Here is a 25,649-nt window from a genome sequence, read left to right on the forward strand (position 1 = left end):
CGGAGTTCACTCTGCTGGTGGGTTCTACCCCTTTCCCCATTCTGTGTCTGCCTTGTCTATTTAGATTGTAACTTCTTCAGGGCATGGGCCATCAACGCTTCTCGGTTTGTACTGTGCCTAGCAAAATGAGGACCCACTGTTAGTTGGCCCTTAGGCAGTAAGGTAATGAATATGATTTATAATAATCATCTCCTGGCACTTTGAGCCAAGGAAGCCGGCCTTGAGACGTTACTACTTAAAAGTGAGCTGGGCTTAAAAGCATGGAATATTCTTTGTGACAAGTATCCCACAAATTCCACTGACCTCCCTTGTTTTCTTTGCCTTGAGCAGGGTTTCCAGTTTCCAGAACTGATGTGATCTCGCAGCTGGAACGAGGGGAGGAGTCGTGCGTCCCAGACCTTCATGGCTCTAAGAAAAAAGTGCTCCCGAGAGCTCCCTGCATAGGTGAGGCATTGGTTAAACCAACCCCAAAACTGTCGGTGAATACAGGAAACATTTGGGATGCCCTACAAAGACCTTGTGAGCTCTCCAAGTTCTGGATTGTTCCCTGCAGATGTAGAATCGTTAGGCAGAGGTCACTCATGGCTTCCCACCTATCCTGACTGACAACTGGCAGCAGGTCCCTCCCCAATCTCGCTGTCCCCTGAGATTTCTTCTGAGATACGGACCCAGAACTGATCCCTTCCTTTCTCTCCTCTGGGGAAGGTTTAAGGGAAAATCAGCTCCTGATAGGTTTGATCTGTCCTGTACACATTTTGGTTCCTTCATCCCTTTTTCCATTCTTCTCTCTGAGATTTCCTTTCTCTCTGGCGCAGGCAGAGACTTACGTCTGGATTCTCTCGGTCTCCCATCAGGTGTTGGGATGGTGAGTGAAAACGAGGAGGAACCCCAGCAGGAAGATGCTGAGCGAGTAGAAGCCCATGGGATGTTGTCAGGAAGGTCCAAAGGGAATGATTCTGGGAGCTGTGCACGCCCAGAAAAAACAAAAGCCTGTGAGAGTCAGCAGAGGCCAGAGGAAAACTTCGGTAGCCAGTCAGACCTTATTACACGTGAGAGAATGAACTTGGAAGGAACACGCTACACATGCCTCGAGTGTGGGAAAAGCTTCAAAGGGAGCTCGGACCTTCTCACACATCAGAGAATCCACACGGGTGAGAAACCTTACGGATGCCCTGAGTGTGGGAAACATTTCAAGCAGAGCTCACACCTTATTACACATTGGAAAATCCACACAGGTGAGAAACCTTATGGATGCCCTGAGTGTGGGAAACACTTCAAGCAGAGCTCACACCTTATTACACATCGGAAAATCCACACGGGTGAGAAACCTTATGGATGCCCTGAGTGTGGGAAACACTTCAAGCAGAGCTCACACCTTATTACACATCGGAAAATCCACACGGGTGAGAAACCTTACGGATGCCCTGAGTGTGGGAAACACTTCAAGCAGAGCTCACACCTTATTAGACATCGGAAAATCCACACGGGTGAGAAACCTTACGAATGCCCTGAGTGTGGGAAGCACTTCATTGACAGTTCATCCCTCCTCTCACATCAGCGAATCCACACAGGGGAGAGGCCCTACACATGCTCTCAGTGCGGGAAAAGCTTCAATCAGAGCTCTACCCTAATCACACATCAGAGAACGCACACAGGAGAGACCCCCTACATGTGCTCTGAGTGCGGGAAAAGCTTTAATCGGAGCTCTGTACTGACCACACATAGAAGAATCCACACAGGTGAGAAGCCTTATGGATGCTCTGAGTGTGGGAAACGCTTCAGTCGGAGCTCATACCTTATCATACATCGGCGAATCCATACGGGTGAGAAACCTTATGGATGCCGTGAGTGTGGCAAACACTTCAATCAAAGCTCAGCCCTTACCACACATCAGAGAATCCACACAGGAGAGAGGCCCTACACGTGCTCTGAGTGTGGGAGAAGCTTCAATCACAGCTCTACCCTAATCACACATCAGAGAACGCACACAGGAGAGACCCCCTACATGTGCTCTGAGTGTGGGAAACGCTTCAATCAAAGCTCAGCCCTTACCACACATCAGAGAATCCACACTGGTGAGAGGCCCTACATATGCTCTGAGTGCGGGAAAAGCTTCAATCACAGCTCTACCCTAATCACACATCAGAGAACGCACACAGGAGAGACCCCCTACATGTGCTCTGAGTGTGGGAAACGCTTCAATCAAAGCTCAGCCCTTATCACACATCAGCGAATCCACACAGGAGAGAGGCCCTACACGTGCTCTGAGTGTGGGAAACGCTTCAATCGGAGCTCAACCCTTATTAGACATCAGAAAATCCACAAGGGAGTGATCTGTAACAAATGCCTTGACTAGGGCTGGCCAAAGGTATTTTTTTCTTTTAAATCACATTTGCTAATTCCCACTTAGTGATCTGTGCCCCATCTTCACCGTGGTTACTCAGCTCCCCCAGATGAGTTGCCTGCTCCTGCCTTTTGCAGCTCACCCTTCTTTGGGGTCAGTCCTGTGATGTTTTCTATCAACTCCTTTCCTTTTGGGTCAAAGGAGCGTGTGTCCCTCCAGCCAGGAATGTTCATCAGCTCCAGGTGGGGGAGAGAGGTTTGTTCCCAACAAGCTACACTGAGGCAAAAACTACCCGTGCCTTACATCCACTAGGACTGTACATGGCATTGGCTGCTCAAGTTAGTGATCTTGGTGTTAAAAGACAATTACAGTTGTCGTGCAGATGCAGCCGAGGTGCAGTGGTTGACATTAGCTTTCCCCTTGACCTGACCTAAACTCCATCACTTTTCCTAGTCTAAACAAACCCTGCGCATAACAGTTATACTGTTCCCCCATTTAAAAACAATTGTTAGTCATCAAGTTCCCCCACCAGGATCCTATTGTTTCATTCCCAGTTGTCACAGTTCATCAGAGCGCTGTTGCTTCAGGTTTTCCTGAAGGCAGATATTTTTACTCCCGTTTTCCTCCCTTAAAATATATTGAAGTATAACAAAGAGCAGGAATAGGGAAGGGAGAGGGAAAAATGTCTTTTCCCCTCTGTAACAACAGAAGAACATAGGGTAAATCAGAGGGATTCTCCATCACCATTTCTATCCCCCTGTTCTTCAAGTGGTAAGGTCAATATTTCCCGAAGGGGCTGGGAAGAGGATTCTCTAGTAAATGATTTGGAACTAAGCAAAAGACCCATTCATTTGCCTCCCAAAGCAGTTGTGGCCCATGCCCTGCAGGAGGTTGCTCCTGAAGATCTTCCCTTCCTAATCAGGTGCATGTTGCCTCTTATTTGGGAAATGCAATCCCTTCCTAGGTAGAGATGGGAAAAATGGAAGTGACATTTCTGTTCAGCTCACTCCTGGGAGATGCTGTAAATGTGTAGGAAATGACATCCATGAGGAATGTGATAGAGCTGCAGAAAGACACCCATTTTGAGTAGATACCTGACATTTGGTGTCTTAGAGGGATTCTAAGGCGCACCTGAATTTAGTCCCTTATTTAAATCTGTTGCACCAGATTAAAGAAACAAAAGGGCATATTTGGGGGAGTTCTACCTCAGTATCGCTACTGGTATGTCGTGTGGTTGGTGAAGAATTCTACGCCAGAGCCGTGTAAAATTGCTACAACTAAGGTCAAAGATTTGACAAGAACTCAGGTAGAAATGAGAGGTACGAGTGGTTGATTTTCACCCCAGAGATGGACGCTATGGTGACCTGTGGCCAAGGTAAACTGTTTTTAGAATTGCTCACACTTCTAAGGGATGCCATGATGAAACTGGGAACAACTGTATTTTACCATTTGGATCCCAAGTTTCCTGAAGCACAGAGAGAAACAGCTGATTCCTTCAGAGCCATGCCATGCCTATGGGTCCCAAACTGGCTGCCTTGCTGGACAAGAAGCACTTCCGTGTTGGTTAAATGATGGTAGCCAATGAGGGAATGTAACAGATTCCAAGTTCAGACTGCAGGATACATGAATGCTGAGTCCAGAGTCTGTGGTTTGGTCTCTTAGTTTTGCTCTTGAGTCTAATGCATGTGTCTCACTTTTCCGCCTCCTGCTACTCTGAAAGATTAGAAAGTGTGAAAGTAGAGCACAGGTGGTTTTTCTCATGATGCAGCCTTCCCACGTAGTGTGAGACCCCTTCCACCCACACAGGTGAGCCAGAGAGTTCCCCAGGGCTCTTGTTCGCAAAGCAAAGATGTCACATTAGGCAGGAGATGTCAAGATCTACAATGGTGATGGGCGAGTGATGGGAGCTTTTCTGGGTGGTTGTTGTTTGGTTGTTTTTTTTCCACGTAATTTTTGTTTTGTTTTTGCAACTAGTTCTTTTTATAGCTGCTGAGACCCTTGTCCTTTTGAGCACAGCTCTTTAACCCTCAGGCCTGGCTCTGGAAACCTCAGAACCGGCTTTGCGGGTTTTTTTTCATGTTTGCTATCTTTGGAGTTCGCAGGAGTTCCCCAGGGCTCTTGTTCGCAAAGCAAAGATGTCACATTAGGCAGGAGATGTCAAGATCTACAATGGTGATGGGCGAGTGATGGGAGCTTTTCTGGGTGGTTGTTGTTTGGTTGTTTTTTTTCCATGTAATTTTTGTTTTGTTTTTGCAACTAGTTCTTTTTATAGCTGCTGAGCCCCCTTGTCCTTTTGAGCACAGCTCTTTAACCCTCAGGCCTGGCTCTGGAAACCTCAGAACCGGCTTTGTGGGTTTTTTTTCATGTTTGCAATCTTTGGAGTTCGCAGGAGTTCCCCAGGGCTCTTGTTCGCAAAGCAAAGATGTCACATTAGGCAGGAGATGTCAAGATCTACAATGGTGATGGGCGAGTGATGGGAGCTTTTCTGGGTGGTTGTTGTTTGGTTGTTTTTTTTCCATGTAATTTTTGTTTTGTTTTTGCAACTAGTTCTTTTTATAGCTGTTGAGACCCTTGTCCTTTTGAGCACAGCTCTTTAACCCTCAGGCCTGGCTCTGGAAACCTCAGAACCGGCTTTGCGTTTTTTTTTTTCATGTTTGCTATCTTCCGAGTTCGCACATCCACACGACATGCGGTTCACAGCAACGGATACTTTGAGAAACCTGCTGGGTGAAGCAGGCCTTTTCCAAACTGACATTGGCCCAAATTCTGCCTCAGTTCAGCTGGATTGGGACACGTCTGTGTCAAAGGAGTGGTTCACACCTGATTTGCCCAGAGACCTCAGAGGAGGGGTAGTTAGATATAGGATAAGTAGGAATTGACAACAATGAAGTTAAATATAAAGGTGAAAGACCCTCACCTTGCAGGTCAACAAGCCTGTTCTGTTCTTTCCATCCAATGCATCTGGCACTGGTCGCTCTCAGGTAGCACACTGGGCTTGACGGACCATTGGTCTGACCCAGTCTATGACCTGTCGTGCGTTCTTATGTAAGCCCTCTGCGGCCTTGTCTACACGGGCAAGTTTCTGCACAGGAAAGCAGCTTTCTGTGGTGTAACTCCCGAGGTGCGCACGCAGATTTCGTGATGCATGATAGAAAGGGGCCATGACAGGGACACACTGCCGTGCGGGGTCAAAGTAAAGGAGCTGTGACACGCCTACCACAAGGTGCAGGAGGCAAACTGCTGCTCCATATTGGGGGCTAACTAACCCCAGCATCACGGCAAGAATCTACCTAGCAGCTGGAGAAAAAATATGTATGAGAGTCAAAGACACCCCCACATGACCTGTATCTTCCCCAATCTCAACACCTGGAAGATTGTCTGGAAGACTCAGAATTTGAACGGCGGAGATTGGTCCCAGGCTGAGAGGGAATTCAGTCTGTGTATTAAGAACTCAACATTGCCTGGAGCAACCAGTGAGTGAGAAAAGCTGTTTGATCCAATTCTTGCTTAGTATATTCAAATTAGAGTGTAGACTGGGAGTCTATTTTCATTTGTTATGTAACCACTTTTGACCTCTGTGACCAACAGTTAGACTCAGTTAAAATCTAACTTTCTGTAGTTAATAAACTTATTTTAATATTTTATACTTACTCCTGAGTTTGTCCAAAGTGTTTGGGAAAGTTGCTCACATGACAAAGGCTGGTGCATGTCCCCTTTATTTTTGATGAAGTGGCGAACTAATTAATGAGCTTACACTTTTCAAGAGAAGGCCATGAGCCGTGTAAGATGGTACATTTCTGAGGTGCAAGGCTGAGAGCTGGGGAGATATGCTGGTGTCTCTGTATAATTGAGGAGTGGCTTATAGAGCATTCATGCAACTTAGTTGGGTGCTTTGCTACATGTTGTTGGCCAAATGATCATAGAATCCTAGGATATCGGGGTTGGAAGGGACCTCAGGAGGTATCTAGTCCAACCCCCTGCCCAAAGGAGGACCAATCCCCAACTAAATCATCCCAGCCAGGGCTTTGTCAAGCCTGATCTTAAAAACTTCTAAGGAAGGAGATTCCACCACCTCCCGAGGTAACCCATTCCAGTGTTTCACCACCCTCCTAGTGAAAAAGTTTCTCCTAATATCCAAGCTAAATCTCCCCCACTGCAACTTCACCATTACTCCTTGTCCTGTCATCTGCTGTCACTGAGAATAGTCTAGATCCGTCCTTTTTGGATCCACCTTCATTTAGTTCAAAGCAGCTATGACATCCCCCCTCATTCTTCTCTTCCGTAGACTAAACAATCCCAGTTCCCTCAGCCTCTCCTCATAAGACATGTGTTCCAGACCCCGAATCATTTTTGTTGCCCTTCACTGGACTCTCTCCAATTTCTCCACATCCTTCTTGTAGTGTGGGGCCCAAAACTGGACACAGTACTCCAGATGAGGCCTCACCAGTGTCGAATAGAGGGGAACGATCACATCCCTCGATCTGCTGGCAATGCCCCTACTTATACAGCCCAAAATGCCATTGGCCTTCTTGGCAACAAGGGCACACTGTTGACTCATATCCAGCTTCTCATCCACTGTCACCCCAGGTCCTTCTCTGCAGAACTGCTGCCGAGCCATTCGGTCCCTAGTTTGTAGCGGTACATTGGATTCTTCCATCCTAAGTGCAGGACTCTGCACTTGTCCTTTGTTGAACCTCCTCAGATTTCTTTTGGCCCAATCCTCCAATTTGTCTAGGGCCCTTTGTATCCTACCCTACCCTCCAGCGTATCTACCTCTCCTCCCAGTTTAGTGTCTTCAGCAAACTTGCTGAGGGTGCAATCCACACCATCCTCCAGATCATTTATGAAGATATTGAACAAAACCGGCCCCAGGACCGACCCTTGGGGCACTCCGCTAGATACCGACTGCTAACTAGACATGGAGCCATTGATCACTACCCGTTGAGCCTGACAATCTAGCCAACTTTCTACCCACCTTGTAGTGCATCCATCCAGCTCATACTTCTTTAACTTGCTGACAAGCATACTGTGGGAGACCGTGTCAAAAGCTTTGCTAAAGTCAATTAATAACATGTCTAATGCTTTCCCTTCATCCACAGAACCAGTTATCTCATCATAAAAGGCAATTAGATTAGTCAGGCATGACTTTCCCTTGGTGAATCCATGCTGACTGTTCCTGATCACTTTCCTCTCCTCCAAGTGCTTCAGAATTGATTCCTTGAGGACCTGCGCCATGATTTTTCCGGGGACTGAGGTGAGGCTGACTGGCCTGTAGTTCCCCGGATCCTTCTTCTTCCCTTTTTTAAAGATTGGCACTACATTAGCCCTTTTCCAGTCATCCAGGACTTCCCCCGTTCGCCATGAGTTTTCAAAGATAATGGCCAATGGCTCTGCAATCACAGCCGCCAATTCCTTTAGCACTCTCGGATGCAACGCATCCGGCCCCATGGACTTGTGCACATCCAGCTTTTCTAAATAGTCCCGAACCACTTCTTTCTCCACAGAGGGCTTGCCACCTCCGCCCCATGCTGTGCTGCCCAGAGCAGCGGTCTGGGAGCTGACCTCGTGAAGACAGAGGCAAAAAAATCATTGAGTACATTAGCTTTTTCCACCTCCTCTGTCACTAGGTTGCCTCCCTCATTCAGTAAGGGGCCCACACTTTCCTTGGCTTTCTTCTTGTTGCCAACATACCTGAAGAAACCCTTCTTGTTACTCTTAACATCTCTCGCTAGCTACAACTCCAGGTGTGATTTAGCCTTTTTGATTTCATTCCTACATGCCCGAGCAATATTTTTATACTCATCCCTGGTCATTTGTCCAATCTTCCACTTCTTGGAAGCCTCTTTTTTGTGTTTAAGGTCAGCAAGGATTTCACTGTTAAGCCAAGCTGGTCGCCTGCCATATTTACTATTCTTTCTACACATCGGGATGGTTTGTCCCTGTAACCACAATAAGGATTCTGTAAAGTACATCCAGCTCTCCTGGACTCCTTTCCCCCTCATGTTATTCTCCCAGGGGATCCTGCCCATCAGTTCCCAGAAGGAGTCAAAGTCTGCTTTTCTGAAGTCCAGGGTCCGTATTCTGCTGCTTTCCTTTCCTCCTTGTGTCAGGATCCTGAACTCGACCATCTCATGGTCACTGCCTCCCAGGTTCCCATCCACTTTTGCTTCCCCTACTAATTCTTCCCGGTTTGTGAGCAGCAGGTCAAGAAGAGCTCTGCCCCTAGTCGGTTCCTCCAGCACTTGCACCAGGAAATTGTCCCGTACAGTTTCCAAAAACTTCCTGGATTGTCTGTGCACCGCTGTATTGCTCTCCCAGCAGATATCGGGGTGATTGAAGTCCCCCATGAGAACCAGGGCGTGCCATCTTGTAGCTTCTGCGAGTGGCCAGAAGAAAGCCTCATCCACCTCATCCCCCTGGTCCGGTGGTCTATAGGAGACTCCCACCACTGCATCACCCTTGTTGCTCACGCTTCTAAACTTAATCTTAAACTTAATCCAGAGACTCTCAGGTTTTTCTGCAGTTTCATACTTGAGGTCTGAGCAGTCATACTGCTCCCTTACATACAGTGCAACTCCCCCACTTTTTCTGGCCTCCCTGTCCTTCCTGAACAGTTTATATCCATCCATGACAGTACTCCAGTCATGTGAGTTATCCCACCAAGTCTCTGTTATTCCAATCACATCATAATTCCTTGACTTTGCCAGGACTTCCAGTTCTCCCTGCTTGTTTCCCAGGCTTTGTGCATTTATGTATAGGCACTTGAGGTAACCCGCTGATTGCCCCTCTTTCTCAGTATGAGGCAGGAGCCCTCCTCTCTCCTGCACTCCTGCTCGTGCTTCCTCCTGGTATCCCACTTACCTCAGGGCTGTGGTCTCCTTCCCCCAGTGAACCTAGTTTAAAGCCCTCCTCACTAGGTTAGCCAGCCTGCTTGCGAAGATGCTCTTCCCTCTCTTCGTAAGGTGGAGCCCGTCTCTTCCTAGCTCTCCTCCTTCTTGGAACACTATCCCATGGTCAAAGAATCCAAAGCCGCCTCTCCGGCACCACCTGCGTAGCCATTCGTTGACTTCTACAATTCGACGGTCTCTACCCTGGCCTTTTCCTTCCACGGGGAGGATGGACGAGAAGACCAATTGCACCTCAAACTCCTTTATCCTTCTTCCCAGAGCCATGTAGTCCACAGTGATCCGCTCAAGGTCATTCTTGGCAGTATCATTGGTGCCCACGTGGAGAAGCAGGAAGGGGTAGCGATCCGAGGGCTTGATGAGTCTCGGCAGTCTCTCCGTCACATCACGAATCTTAGCTCCTGACAAGCAGCAGACTTCTCGGTTTTCCCGGTTGGGATGGCAGATAGATGACTCAGTCTCCCTGAGGAGAGAGTCCCGACCACCACCACCCGCCTCCTTCTCTTGGGAGCGGTGGTCGTGGAACCCCCAACTCTAGCACAGTGCATCTCATGCCTTCCAATTGGCGCAGTCTCCTTCTGCTGCCTTCCCTCAGACGTATGATCTGGTCCACTCAGATGCTGAGGTTGTGAGTTCAAGCATCAGCTTTCTTTAAGCAATGGCTTCTGCCATTCATCTTGCCCGTCGGAAAATACAATTCCGGCTCAGAAGACACCCAGGTTCTCTTCCTCTGCAGAGTGCAGGACAGATTCCACAGATCTACAAGGCTCCATTCTCCACCTGCACCCTGTGTCAGGAGGCATCAAGCAGAGCCCAGAGCACTGCCCATCCTGTGATTCTTGAGCCCCTGACTTCCCCCTCAACCTTTGCTCCCCAAACCACCTTCCTGCACTCCCTCTTGGCTGTGAGACTCAAACCCTGCCTGGCTTTCGATATGTTCATGTGGTTTTTGTCTGTCAGGTTGATGAGCATGTGGGTCCTGTGTGATTTCTGTGGATGCCTTGCATAGTTTTGTGTGCGTGTGTCTGATTTTTGCAGGCAAATTGTTTTTTGCTTCGTATTCTTTTGGTATGTGGTTTTTGTGCTTTCGTCTTGTGTGCTTTTTCTGTATGTTTTGTGTGGCTTTCCCTTATGTACATATGTCTACTGATCAATGGCTCCATGTCTAGTTGGCAGCCGGTATCTAGTGGACTGCCCCAAGAGTCGGTCCTGGGGCCGGTTTTGTTCAATATCTTCATTAATGATCTGGAGGTCATTAATGTGGATTGCACCTTCAGCAAGTTTGCAGATGACACTAAACTGGGAGGAGTGGTAGATACAGAGGGACCTAGACAAATTGGAGGATTGGGCCAAAAGAAATCTGAGGAGGTTCAACAAGGACAAGTGCAGAGTCCTGCACTTAGGACAGAAGAATCCAATGCACCGCTACAGACTAGGGACCGAATGGCTAGGCAGCAGTTCTGCAGAGAAGGACCTAGGGATGACAGTGGACGAGAAGCTGGATATGAGTCAAGAGTGTGCCCTTGTTGCCAAGAACGCCAATGGCATTTTGGGCTGTATAAGTAGGGGCATTGCCAGCAGATCGAGGGACGTGATCGTTCCCCTCTATTCGACATTGGTGAGGCCTCATCTGGAGTACTGTGTCCAGTTTTGGGCCCCACGCTACAAGAAGGATGTGGATAAATTGGAGAGAGTCCAACGAAGGGCAACAAAAATAATTAGGGGACTGGAACACATGACCTATGAGCAGAGGCTGAGGGAACTGGGATTGTTTAGTCTACAGAAGAGAAGAATGAGGGGGGATTTGATAGCTGCTTTTAGCTACCTGAAAGGTGGATCCAAAGAGGATGGATCTAAACTATTCTCAGTGATAGCACATGACAGGACAAGGAGTAATGGTCTCAAGTTGCAGTGGGGGAGGTTTAGGTTGCATATTAGGAAAAACTTTTTCACTAGGAGGGTGGTGAAACACTGGAATGGGTTACCTCGGGAGGTGGTGGAATCCCCTTCCTTAGAAGTTTTTAAGGTCAGGCTTGACAAAGCCCTGGCTGGGATGATTTAACTGGGAATTGGTCCTGCTTCAAGCAGGGGGTTGGACTAGATGACCTTCTGGGGTCCCTTCCAACCCTGATATTCTATGATTCTATGATTCTCTGTGTGCTGTGTGGGTCTGATTTTTGTTAATGCCTACAAGGGGCTGTTCAGTGTGTGATTTTCTCTTTCTCTCTCTGTTTGTATCTTCATGTGTAAATTCACTGGAATGTTTAAAAATATCCACAGCTTTGCCAATTTTCACCAGGAATTTTTCTCAGTCAACAAATTCTCACTTGTTCCCTACCGAAGCGTTCACTCTTGGATGGCATCAAATTAACCTATGAAATTCTGAACTGCAACCTCACCTGCTTTTCAGGGATTCTTCCTTAGACTCAGAGGATCAAGAGCTGGAAAATTCACCTAATTCAGTTTAAAGGCAAAGCTTCACTGAGAGTTGAAATTCCAAGCCCTTGTTTACAAAATGAGAAAAAGAGCCAGGGGAAGCACTTCCTTTTGATTCACAGAATAAAGCGTTTGTCATTTAAGGGTTTGTTTCCCATATTTTAAAAGCACAAGGGGTCTTCGTAAACACCCAGTCTGACCTCTTGTCTAGCACGGGCCCGATACCTGCCCCTGAAGAATTCCTTTTCAACTAGAACAGATCCGTTTAAAAAAAAAATAGATCCAATTTTGATTTGAAAATTTCCAGGAATGGAGACTCCACCAGGACTCTGGGTAAGATTTTCAATGGTTAATTCCCTTCCCTGTCAGAAAGCATGCCTTATTTCCAATCTGAATATGTCTAGCTTCACTTCCAGCCAGTGGCTCACATTATACATTTGTCTGTTAGATTGAAGAGCCTGTTTGTAAGTATTGTTCCCCATGTAGGTACTTAGGGAGTGAGAGCGTCATCCCCTAAACCTTTTCTGAGCTCTTTGTGACTATCACAGCAAGGCGGGGGTTTTAAGCCTTTCATCCTTCTCATGGCTCTTCTTTCTCCTCTCAAATGTTTCATCCTCCTTCTTGAACTGGGGACCTCAGAACTGGATGAAGTGGGCACAACAAATACAGAGATAAAAAGACCTTTCGACTCCTAGCTGAGATCCCACTGTTGCTGTATACGTGGCTGACATTCCTTGTTCCTAGATGTACACGCTCCCGTTTAGCCTTAGCCGCAGGAAATAGTCATCAGCACCACCTCAGCTCTCCGTTCTGAGATTTACTTCTCACTCCCTAGATGCCAAAATATCTCCTTAGGATTCTAGATGGCTGTCCTCCACTGGCTGGATCAGATGTTCCTGCTTCCCCTCAGTAATCTTCAGATGATCCGTGTTCTCCAGAGCTTACCCTCCCAGACAGGACTGAACAACCTTAGCTTATAACTAGACCACCCGTGACCTCAACTAGGTGCCCTGAATGCACCACTTTTGAATTCCCTCCCATTTCTAGCATAGAAATGCGAAGCAGTTGGTGTTGTAATGTTACAGGAGAGGTTGAAATGAGTCTATTTCTCATGTAGAAGGCAATGATTGTGTCAGGAAGGGGATTTGAACGCCCACCTGCATATGGAGCCCAGAACACAAATGACGGAAAGACACAGCCTTGAGTTTGACACGTTAGACCACTCGGCCAGCCTGTCACTGTTAGTCAAGCCACTTATCAATCACAGTTTTCTTTAACTTGTTGTGAACTTTCCAGGGAGGTGGAGATGGCATATCTCTTTCAACTTCTAGAGACTTTCTAAAGCACAAGCGATTTTTATATGTCATCTCCCTGCTCCCTTTTTAAGGGTATAAAAGATGATTGCTACCATTCTGAGAAAGTAATGTTGAACCTCAAACTCCTGCCTGGTGGGCCAGACGGCCAAGCAACCAGCACCCACAACTTCTACCACCTTTTGTTTCCAAAATAGCTCAGCCCTCAGTGTGTTGAGCCTTTCTGAAAATCTGGCCAAAATGTTTATTGCCCAAATGGGAGCTGAGTTCTTCTGAAAATCTGGCTCTAGGGGTGGGGGTGAGACCTTCTGAAAATTCTGGCCCATGTGTCTGGAAACTCTAAGAACCTTCAGAACTTTTATCGTGTGCTAGAACCTGATGAGAAAACCTTCCTTCTGTCGAACTCAGCAGAGATTTTCTCATTGACTTACAATCACAATGTTTCATCTTGATCCCAGATTTAGGTATCAACAAAATGCATTGATTGTATTTTTACAAGCAGTGTGAAACAAACACGCCTAGTTGGACAGAGGGATAGAAGTAGGTCTGCCACTAAACCACATTGCCTTTCATCAGTAGCTACCTGAGCAAGGTAGAAACCAGTGGCCAACAGGTGAAAGGCCCATCGTCTATGCTTAGAACACGACAGCAGCTAGCCCTCAGGAATGGAAGAGGCTAATGGTCAGTTTTGCTGAGATGGTTACTTCCAAAGATTGGTATATAGAGTGGGATGAAAGTTTTTTGAGTGAATATTTTATTTGCTGAAAGAATTTGGTTGACCCCAAATGATTTTTTGGTTTTGTTTCAGCAAGAAAACTGACATCTTGGGTCAACCTGAGTGTCTATTACTGTTGTTACAACATTGGTTAGGCTAGCTAGCAAGGGGGAACAAGAATTTGCACCTGTCTATTTGTGGACAACGAAGTACACAGTGGAAACATGCCCACATTCTGCTCCTAGTCAATGGGAAGCTTTGATTTTAATATGGTCTCCAAAGCCCTTGCCAAGATCACGTAGAAGATGGGGGAGTCAGGGAAAAACCGTCAATTTGTTCAAATTGCAAGACAAGAATAAATTAAGGTGTTTTGCTGTAAAGTCACTTTTCCCTGACTGGGAATTGAACCCAGGCCGTGGTGGTGAGAGCACCAAATTCTAACCACTAGACCACCAGGGAGAAGATGGGGCTGTTGTTCTTCTCAGCTGTGCTACACTTCCTTAGGCTATTTTCTCTCCAATTTCTGAAGCTGCTCCTTTGTCCATTCCCTGAGCGGCTAAGAGCAGAGCGGGCAGGAACCCCTGTGCTCAGGGTCACAACCTGAGCCCAACCCAAGCCACTGAAACAAACTCAAATGATGCGTCAGCTTCCTCCACTAGGATCACAGAGCAACACAAAGAAAACCCAGGAGGAACAATCCTCCTCTGCCTTCATTCACCCCATTGCAACCCTCTCAGCAGCCGACCTGGACATTGAGCTGACAGGAACTTTGGCATAGAGAGCAAGGGAGGGAGTTTGCTCTCCCTCGGTGTGAGCTGATTGCATTCTGACTCCATGTAACGGGGCTCTGAGCTTTGCCATCTTCTGAATTCTGTGTCCTCAACAAGCAGCCGAAGTGCTGAACCCCCTGGACCCTTCTGCTGGGAGCATGGGGATTGTACAAGAGCTGCAAGCCCTTTTTACCTCTCCTTGTCCTACTCGGCTTCCCCAGACTTTCCCCACCAATGCTTTCATCAGACTCTGGAGGAATCTAAGTCCCTGCAGGTTTCCCTCACCCACCTTGTAAGGCAAAGAGTGATTCCCTTCTCTGACACTCCTGGGGCCACATTTTCTTTGAGGAGCTTCTCCCCAGGGGGTCTGATGTCCTGCAAAAATACAAAATCACTTACAGTGGAATTCTCTCCACAGAACATCTGAGACAATATTGACTTAAACAATTGAACTAACTGTGATCATCCGCCCTTCCTTCAGTTACTTTGGGTTCTGCTGTTGTTCACCATTTCTGAGTGGAGATTTTAAATCACGGCTGTTTCTTTGTTAGCATGTCATGGGCTATTAGCAGTAGGAGGAAAAATCACTTTTTGTAGTGGTAAACAGGGTGGCCCATTTCAAACAGTTCTCTGTGAGTTCAATCCTTGAGGGGGCCATTTAGGGATCTGGGGCAAAAATTGGGGATTGGTCCTGCCTTGAGCAGTGGATTGGACTAGATGACCTCCTGAGGTCCCTTCCAACTCTGCGATTCTGTGAAAGGACATGTCAGAGGGCAGGGGACTTGACAAAGCCCTGGCTGGGATGATTTAGTTGGGGTTGGTCCTGCTTTGAGCAGGGGGTTGGACTAGATGACATCCTGAGGTCCCTTCCAACCCTGATCTTCTATGATTTTAAGGCAACCCCCATCTTTTCATGGACTCTGTATATATCTCTTCCTGCTGTATTTTCCACTCCATGCATGTGATGAAGTGGGTTTTAGCCCAGGAAAGATTACGCCCAAATAAATTTGTTAGTCTCCAAAGTGCCACAAGTCCTCCTCATTGTTTTTGCTGATACAGACTAACACGGCTACCACTCTGAAAGGAAATCAAGCCACTAGGTAGGCGGAAGAAGAAGCGGAGAGGGATGCGGTGGGGTAAATGAAAGCAGAGGAGGATTGTTCCTCTTTTGTGTTCCTCTTGGGATTCTGATGGAGGAACCTAAATCATAATTTGAGCTTGTTTCAATGCTTTTCCTTGAGCTCAGGTTATGAGCACAGGGGTTCCTTCACTCTCTGTTCCTGTCCCCTCTGAAATGGGGAATGGACCATTTCATAGAATATCAGGGTTGGAAGGGATTTCTTTAACTGGAGAGCAAGTAGCCTTAGAAAGCATAGAGGAGCTGAACCAAAAAACCCTACATTACCCCCCCTTATGGTCTACTGCAGGGGTAGTCAACTATTTTTTGTCAAGGTCCAAAATCTCAGTCAAGATATGATCAAGGTCCAGACTCCAGAGAAAATAATTTTATTTACTTATTATTATGATTTTTAAAAAGATTTCAGGGTCCATTAAAAATTTCTGGCTGTCTAGAGTTGGCCCATGGTACACCTGTTGAGTACCCTTGGTCTACTGGTTAGGAGTCTCCTTGATGCTGCCTTGGTTCCATCCTCAGTCAGGGAAAGAAACTTCTCGACACAATTCTCCATTCAGTCTTCACTGCAAATTAAAAAAAACCTCAGAACTTTCACCCCAATAGCTTATTATCTGGCCGTTTTCTGCCCTGTCCTGTATAAACACCAAAAGGGGCCTTTTTAAAAACCAAAGACTTTGAGATGGGGGCGAACTGGCTGACTCCAGCTGCCTATCTCTATTCACTTGTGTGCTGAATTGAATGAATCTCTTTGGATACACAGCAATCGTGAAGCATAAATCTGCTTCAGTGGATATAGTAGAAGCGATATTGCCTAAATAACACCTGGCTTTTTTCAAAACCAGCAATAGCCACGAGAGGTCCCAGAATCATCTGAGATTGCCTCCAGCTGACAAAGGGCCCATTTTTCAACTAGGAATTCAACTTCTTTGTTCCCTTTTCTCTGCTTTGAGTCTCTTTCCGCTTGTCTCAGGTAGTGTGGCGAGCAAACGCGCAGGTGGGTGAGATAATATCTTTCACTGGGCCAGCTTCTGTTGGGGACAAAGACAAGCTTTTCTGGGACCTGCATGGCTACAACTACATAGCAAATGCTCATAAGACATGAATTAGTTCTTCTTTCACACTGGAATGCATCACTTTTGGTGTGACACCAAGAAATTATTTATTAGCCCGTATAACCGTTTCTTCTCCACATGTTGAGATTATCTTTCGCCTGTAATGCCATCATGTATTAAAATTCCAAATGGTCAATTAGCAAGCACCAAAATAAAGAACAGCCAATTATTAATCTGCCTCACCCCTAGCCTTGCCCAGGATCTCTGCATTGGTATAGAAAATATTTTCACATAGATATTTGCAAATTGGGAAGTTTTAAACTGTGTCAGCTTCCGTCTAGAAAGAGAGAGTGGTAAGCTAAATTGTTCCAACACAGATTTCCCCATCTATGTGAGAGAAAGAATTAGAAAGAAGTAAGGAAAGTGAATCCAAGGTAAATGATTCTGACCTTTCCTTTGAAATGCTCGGTGCAATAAATCAGTGAATATTCCCATAAGTAAACTCCTGTAAGTGACAGAAAGGAGGGCATGGAAAAAGGCTGTCAAATGTTGTGTTAAACTTTAATTCATGAGCAAAATTGTGTGGCCATTAAATTACAACCCTAAAATATCATCAAAGGAAAGAAAAAGGAACAAAAAGTGTGGGAAATACGGGTGTATTTCAGCAAAGGACTTGGAATGGAGGAAGACCAAAAGTGATCAGTCGGGGGAAAAGGCACTGTTTTTGCCTAGTTTTAAGTCAGGGATATTTTGCGTGTGAAGCAAACTTGATAACCACCACACTACAGTACAATCCATTGCAGAAACCAGTTGTGCCCAGCTTTGGATGTCCCCTTCTAAGGCTTTCTCAGCTGCCAGTGTATATCCGCTCCCTCAGTTCCCCTTTGAAAAACAGGACAACAAAGAACTTACTTTCCAAACTCAGACAGGCATCAGAAAAGCTGCAATGTCTCATCCAATTTGCCCTTCTCACAATGAGGCCAAAACGCAGGCAAATCTCGTAAGCAAGAAACCTCACATCCACTCCACTTCTCCATGGACATTTCCCTGCCAGCTCCTCGGGAGCAACCAACAAGACAAGAAACCAAAATGCAGTAAAATCAAGGGCACGTTTCCCACCACAGGTTTCACTGACTGCGAAGGGTCATGTAGAAATGTTTTGCCTTTTCATACCTGAAGACTTGGTTATTCTCTCCTTCCCTGAACTGGAATGGAAAGCGAGGAGATAGGTGTGAGAACAAGCACTCCTAAGCAAAGGAAACAAGGCACCCAGCATATAACCCATCAGCAGGAGATTAAAACCTGGGCTACACTACACAGTTAGGCCCGCCGACAGCATTTTAGGTTGTCCTAATTACCTCACGGTGCATGCTACAGCCTTGTCCCATCTATGTAAGTGCCCTGCTACACCCACATAGTAACTCCAGCTCCTCAAGAGGCACGGGGATTGCGTTGGGGTCGTTAGGACAACACAGTGTCTGTGTAGACACTGCCTTACTCACAGGGGCTGCTGGCTGTCTTGCCAATGTCATGGCTTCTGGCTGGCTCCCTTCATGGCTGCCCTCCGCTCCCTGATCCCAGCGGGGCTGCACCTGCCTGGCTTCTTGCGGGGCTGCTGCACGAAAGCTCCCGGCTCCCAGCGCAGGGAGCCAAGAAGCCTGGGCACTTGGCGCCCGCCCCCACTCCTGGCTGGGAGCAGGCAGGCAAGAAGCCCAGGTGGCCAGCTCCCACTCCAGGGAGGAGGTGGGGAGTCTAGAGCCCTGGGGGTAGCTGGGCTCCCAGTGGGCAGCTGCGCGGAGTGAAGAGCCCCATTTCTCAGCCCCCCCACACTGCCCCTCTTCATTCGGTGGAAGCACTCCTGGTGAAGACACACTCCGCCGACAGAAGGAGGGGAGTGGGGACAAACTCAAATTAAGCTTCCGCTTCCTCCACCACGATCACAAGAGAAACTGAAAGAAAACTCAAGAGGAACAAGCCTCCTCTGCTTTCATGCGCCCCCATCACAACCCTCCCTGCTTTGTTTTCTGTCTGCATTTCCTTTTGAAACTGCAATGGCTGCTCCAGAAAACGGTCATGCCTCTGAATTCACAGCAACATCCTGAGGATGATAAACGTATGAAGGAATTCACGGTCCTTTATGACATAATAATAATTAATAAATTATTATTTGTATTGCAAGATTAATCTTTCCCTTTTGCAGATTCAGCTCCACATTGATTCTTGTTGCTCTTTGCAATGTATCTATCTATCTTGGCAACAGTATTTGCTGTTGTTTCAGGTGGAGCACTCAGCGTGTTACGTTTTTCTGACAATCTGTGTCTCGAAAATTCTAGCCAATATGCCTGGAACTTCCAAGAACCGTCAAATTATGAAGGAATTCCAGGTCCTTTTTTATATTACCATTTATCAGTAGTTATTATTCGTAGAGCAAAGATTAATCTTTCATTTTTTTAGATCCAGCTCTACGCTGATTCTTGTTGCTATTTGCCATGTATCTATAGCTATCTAGCTATAAAGGCAACCGGTTTTTGCTCTTGTTTCTTTGTATTTGTACACTGCAACTTTTCAGCCCAAGCCACAAGACCCTGATTAATGTGACACCAGCCAGCCATGGGTGATTCATTGCACTGTAGACATATCCCAACGTTATGTCTCCACAGCGATTAAAACACCCAGGGCACCTGTCTCAGAGCCCGGGGCAGCTGACTCAGGCTTCTGGGGCTGCAGCTGCAGGGCTATAAAATGACAGTGGAGACAGATGGGCTTGAGCTCAATCTCTGAGGTCCCATGAGGGGTGAGGGTTTCCAAACCCAGGCTTCAGCAGGAACACCAGTATCTGCACCCCACTTTTCAGCCCCACAGCTTGAGCTCCAGAAGCCCACATCAGGTGACCCAGGCCAGCCCTGCTGCCATCTTTATCCCGGGAGAGAGAGACTCTACGGGGACGTCTCCATTGCAGTGTCAGCCCAGGGGTGGCAGGCTGTGCTCAAAGCAGCACCCTGGAAGCCCCATAGTCACCACTCTCATAGAATTAAGGTACGATTTGTACAGAGTCGGCCTGGTGAGCTATCATTGTAAAAGTCGTGATCTGTTGAAGGCTAATACCTGGGTGGATGGTGTGCGCTAGGCTTGTCTGGGAAGTAGTGGAGTTTTGCTCTGGGTGCGTCACTGAAATATGTGATGAGGCTGGGAAATGGCCACCGCCAGCCTTTCCGGTGTGACGCTGGAGGAGCCAGACTCGCTGCTGGCCCAGTGAAGGTATCCACGCTCCCAAGGACTCTCCCAGGAACCGTGTACAATGCGGACTCCTCCGAGACAGCCCGGAGACAATGGACACTGCTTGACTCACATCAAGGCAGAGGAACTTCCTAAGAAGTTGGAAGAAATTATGAAAGAGGGGAAGAGACGTCATGACTTGGCCTCTCTCCCCCGCAATTCAACACCTTGCAACACATCTGGAGGACAAAGACTGAACTGAAATAATTCAGAGATCAGAAGAGAAGAATAATAATCCATTCAAATCAACGTCCCCAAACAGACTAGTATTGGTTTCTCAGCAGAAAACTTTCCATGTGGGGGATTTTGTTTTCCCACTCAGACCTTGCCAAGGGAAGCAGAGAGAAAATCTTTGACTTGCCTCCTTCAGAACGCTTGGCCTAGAGACTCTAGCTGTGGGTCACTGTCGTGGCCTTGCTGAGAACAGGGGCATTTTAATAATTTGCAGAGGTCCCAGGGTGTTTGGGGGAGATTATGAGGCTATTACCTTTTGAGATAAAAGCTAAGAAATACAGAACGAGACAATTCTTTCATACATCTGGCCTTTAGACATATTTCATTTAAAGCAGGGGGTCTAACATGCTGTGAGAAAGTGGAAATGTTGGAAGCTCAAATAATTCAGTTTTTTCTAGGTCTTGTGTGTGTGTAAATGGCACAACATGTTAATTTATAAGCACATGGTTCTTAATTTCGTTAAATATATTGTGGTGTGTTAACTATATCAAGTGGGTTGTACAACACAATGACTTTTCCATGCGTTGCCCAAAACATATTTTTAGTATTATTTATATGCACCGAACTCCTTGAACATAAAGTTGTTTATTTCATTCCTGTGCAGTGTGTTGGTAGCTCAGTTAATTGAGTTTATTGTCACTCTGTGTGTGTGTGAGGTACAACATGATAATTTAGTGATGCTGAAAACGTTCCCTTCTCCCTCCGGAACTGCCTTGGAATCACCTTCCCTTTGTAGATTAATCTACTCCTGTCAAGGTTCCTCCCCCAGTCTGAACTCTAGGGTACAGATGTGGGGACCTGCATGAAAAAAACCTCCTAAGCTTATCTTTACCAGCTTAGGTCAAAACTTCCCCAAGGTACAGAATATTCCCCCCGTTGTCCTTGGACTGGCCGCTACCACCACCAAACTAATACTGGTTACTGGGGAAGAGCTGTTTGGATGCGTCTTTCCCCCCAGAATACTTCCCAAAACCCTGCACCCCACTTCCTGGACAAGGTTTGGTAAAAAGCCTCACCAATTTGCCTAGGTGACTACAGACCCAGACCCTTGGATCTTAAGAACAATGAACAATCCTCCCAACACTTGCACCCCCCCCCCTTTCGTGGGAAATGTTGGATAAAAAGCCTCACCAATTTGCATAGGTGACCACAGACCCAAACCCTTGGATCTGAGAACAATGAAAAAGCATTCAGTTTTTTACAAGAAGACTTTTAATAAAAAATAGAAGTAAATAGAAATAAAGAAATCCCCCCTGTAAAATCAGGATGGTAGATATCTTACAGGGTAATTAGATTCAAAAACATAGAGAACCCCTCTAGGCAAAACCTTAAGTTACAAAAAAGATACACAGACAGAAATAGTTATTCTATTCAGCACAATTCTTTTCTCAGCCATTTAAAGAAATCATAATCTAACACATACCTAGCTAGATTACTTACTAAAAGTTCTAAGGCTCCATTCCTGGTCTATCCCTGGCAGAAACCAGCATACAGACAGCCCCAGACCCTTTCTTTCTCTCCCTCCTCCCAGCTTTTGAAAGTATCTTGTCTCCTCATTGGTCATTTTGGTCAGGTGCCAGCGAGGTTACCTTTAGCTTCTTAACCCTTTACAGGTGAGAGGAGCTTTCCCCTAGCCAGGAGGGATTTCAAAGGTGTTTACCCTTCCCTTTATATTTATGACAACTCCTGTGTCTGTATGAGGAAAATATGGTTTCTATGAAAAAAACTCATTGTTTATTTAAAAGGACTGACACCAAACGGCCACACTATGGGGATACAACACCATGAGTAAGAACAGGAGGACTTGTGGCACCTTAGAGACGAACAAATTTATTGGAGCATAAGCTTTCGTGAGCTACATCAGATGCATGCAGTGGAAAATACAGTGGGGAGACTCCTATACACAGAGAATATGAAACAATGGGGGTTACCCTACACACTGTAACGAGAGTGATCAGGTAAGGTGAGCTATTACCAGGAGGAGAGCCGGGTGGGGTCGGGGGGAACCTTTTGTAGTGATCATTGGAATTAATTTGCAAACTGGATACAGATAACTTAGGCTTGAATAAAGACTGGGAGTGGATGGGTCATTACACAAAGTAAAACTATTTCCCCATGTTTATTTCCCGCCCCCACTGCTCTCACATGTTCTTGTCAACTGCTGGCAATGGCCGACCTTGATTACCACTGGAAATCAGAGAAAAAAAGACGAGAGCAGAGTGGTTTCTAGACACCCACCCATCCATCTAACACAGACACACATTAACTTTTCCTTCTCCTTTATGATTCTTTAATGCCTCTGGAAATACCAATTCCTAGAGGCCCCTTTCACAGAGCAAACAACCACAGAGCAATGAGAAAGCTGGGGGCTGCCAGGTTGTTGAGGGCAAGTCTTGAAAGGGATGCCCAAACAATCCAGCTGGATCCCCGGCAACCAGATGTGGGGATTAGCTGCACAGCTGTGGCTGCTGCTCTGAGGAGAGTGGCATAAACTACCTGCCTGTGGATGCAGCCCACCAGCTGGTTCTCCTGGGGCAGATGGTGAGTGGTTGGGCAGGGATGGTGCACCGGCTGGGGTCTGAAATATGAACAGGGGTCTAAGGAACCTCAGCATCACAGTCATCAGGAGTCCAAGCTGCTTGGGGTGAGCTTGTGGGCAATGGCCCAACTGGATTGTTTGTGCATCCCTTTCGCCACGTCCCTTGTGATCCACCAGGGCTTGCAGCACCATGGAAGAGTACCCCTTGCAGTTTATGTAGTGGCCGCCCCGCTGTTCCGGGGCCGAGACAGGGATATGCGTTATGTCTATCGCCCCGCCGCAGTCAGGGAACCCCAGTGCATTAAAGCCATCCACACTGGTCTGCACATTTCCAAAAGTCACGACCCTTGATAGCAGCTGATCAATGATTGTGTTGGCTATTTGGATCACAGCAGGCCCCACAGAAGATTTGCCCACTCTAAACTTATTCCCGACTGATCGCTAGATGTCGGGCGTTGCAAGCTTCCGCAGGGCTATGGCCATTCACTTCTGAACTGTGAGGGCGGCTCTCATTTTGGTGTCTTTGCACTTCAGGGCAGGAGACAGCAAGTCGCAACGCTCCATGAAAGTGGCCCTTACGCATACAAAAGTTTCTCAGCCACTGGGAATCATCCCACACCTGCAACGCGATGAGGCCCCAGCAGTCTGTGCTTGTTTCCTGGGCCCAGAATTGGCGTGCCACGGCATGAACCTGGCCCAGCACCACCATGATTTCCCAATTGCCACACGCCGTGCCATCTTTGTCCATGTCCTCATCAGTATAGTAATCGCACGGTCGTCGTTTCCTCGCCCCGTTTTGCAGGGACTGCACATACTGCTGGATAATGCGCGAGGTATTTACAATGCTTAAAACTGCAGCGGAGATCTGAGCGGGCTCCATGGCGCCTGCACGGGTAATCCTGGAAAACGGGCGCGAAATGTAGGAGAGCAGAGTGGCAGGGGAAGAGTTGCTGTTTGGTTCGTGGTAGCCGAAGAAAGGCGGGAAATGGTTGTCTTCCGTGGTTTTCACGGAGGCGGGAGCCCAGGACAGACAACCCGGAGAAGCTCGGAAGCGTGGCACCAGTGGGAGAGCAGAGTTGGAGGCAGAAGAGTTCGATGAGGAAGAGAAAGAGCAGATAGTAGAGATTACATTGGAAGGGAAGAGGAAATGAGAGGTGGATTCATAGTTGCAGGAGAGCAAGCGGTGCACCATCTGCTGAAAGCAGTACGGCGTCTGCATGCCAAAAAGGCGTGAAATGATTGCCCGCCATGGGTTCCTGATGACACGCACCAGAAACACCCGCAAGAATGTTTTTGCCCCATCGTGCACTGGGAGCGTTACCCAGAATTCCAGTGGGCGGCGGGAACTGCGGGAACTGTGGGATAGCGACCCACGGTGCACCCGCTCCGACGTTCAATGCTAGCCTCGGTACTGTGGATGCACTCTGCCGAATTCATGTGTTTTAGTGGGGACACCGAAGCCTGAATGTCTAAAATAGCTCCCGAAATTTTGAATCGAATAATTTTGAACTAATTTCATACTGTAGACGCACCGTTAGAAAAGTCTGTGTGTGTGTGTTAGATGGATGGGAGGGTGTCTAGAAACCACTCTGCTCTAGTCTTTTTTTCTCTGATTTACGTTAGAAAATCTAAAGCAGGGAGCAAGAAGAGTTGCCTTTTCTGAGGCTTGAACTCAGGACCTTCAGATTATGAGACTGATGCACTGCCCGCTGCACTAAGAAGGCTTGGAAGAGCTTTAGGCTCGGTGCTTATAGAACCAGCTGAGCAGCGGGGAACCAGCTGAGCAGCAAACAGCAGGACTTTGCCTGGGAGTTCACCTGGAGTGAGCCCACTGAGGCTTAAACCCGAACGACTTCTCTGAGGAATTACTGCATCTCCGGAGGAAGCTCATAGTAGGAAGGTAATATGGATGGGGAGTGTTCAACTGTTGTGACCTGCACTGGATGTGCCATCTTTGTCTTTCTTACAGAGGACAGAAGCGACTTTGTCTGTACAAAGTGCAAGCTGGTCTCCATATTGGAAGAGAAGGTTCAAGGTCTGGAGCAACAGGTATCGACCCTGCGTTGCATAAGAGAAACTGAAGATTTCCTGGACAGACGTCAGGATATGCTTCTATGGGCACAAGGTTCTGAAGATTCAGAGCAGGCTGCGCAGCAGGGACAGGAGGACTGTGAAGAAATCTGGCAACATGTGACCTCCAGAAGAAGAAGGGGGAAAGTCCATGGACCAGCAAAGCGGACACAGGTAAGTAACCATTTTCATGTTCTCTCCACAGGTACCATTGCGGGGAGTGACCCAGATGATACGTCTGGGGGAAGGGAGCAGAAGGAGACTCCACCAGTTGAAAGGCATGAGATGCACTGTCCTAGGGTTGGGGGTTCCACGACCACCACTCCCAAGAGAAGGAGGTGGGTGGTGGTGGTCGGGGACTCTCTCCTCAGGAGGACTGAGTCATCTATCTGCCACCCTGACCGGGAAAACAGAGAAGTCTGCTGCTTGCCGGGGGCTAAGATTCGCAATGTGATGGAGAGACTACCGAGACTCATCAAGCCCTCGGACCGCTACCCCTTCCTGCTTTTCCACGTGGGCACCAATGATACTGCCAAGAATTACCTTGAGCGGATCACTGCAGACTACGTGGCTCTGGGAAGAAGGATAAAGGAGTTTGAGGTGCAAGTGGTGTTCTCGTCCATCCTCCCCGTGGAAGGAAAAGGCCAGGGTAGAGACCGTCAAATAGTGGAAGTCAAGGAATGGCTACACAGGTGGTGTCGGAGAGAAGGCTTTGGATTCTTTGACCATGGGATGGTGTTCCAAGTAGGAGGAATGCTAGGCAGAGACGGGCTCCACTTAACGAAGAGAGGGAAGAGCATCTTCGTGAGCAGGCTGGCTAACCTAGTGAGGAGGGCTTTAAACTAGGTTCACCAGGGAAA

General features: G+C 47.3%; 1 protein-coding gene and 2 non-coding genes across 3 annotated transcripts in view; 1 reads left to right on the plus strand and 2 right to left on the minus strand.

Moving 5' to 3' along the window:
• The window catches only part of LOC144930024 (uncharacterized), a 262,214-nt gene that overhangs the window by 112,490 nt on the left and 124,075 nt on the right, over positions 1-25,649 (plus strand). Inside the window, 1 exon segment of the mRNA XM_078851061.1 lies at positions 1,094-2,309. Within this exon segment, the coding sequence (XP_078707187.1) occupies positions 1,094-2,309 (1,216 nt within the window).
• TRNAE-CUC (transfer RNA glutamic acid (anticodon CUC)) lies at positions 14,101-14,172 on the minus strand. The gene has a single exon. It is a non-coding gene; the product is annotated as a tRNA-Glu (tRNA).
• On the minus strand, positions 24,371-24,443 carry TRNAM-CAU (transfer RNA methionine (anticodon CAU)). Its single transcript has one exon. It is a non-coding gene; the product is annotated as a tRNA-Met (tRNA).

This window comes from Lepidochelys kempii, unplaced genomic scaffold, assembly GCF_965140285.1.
Source record: "Lepidochelys kempii isolate rLepKem1 unplaced genomic scaffold, rLepKem1.hap1 scaffold_29, whole genome shotgun sequence".
NCBI classification, from domain to species: domain Eukaryota; kingdom Metazoa; phylum Chordata; order Testudines; family Cheloniidae; genus Lepidochelys; species Lepidochelys kempii.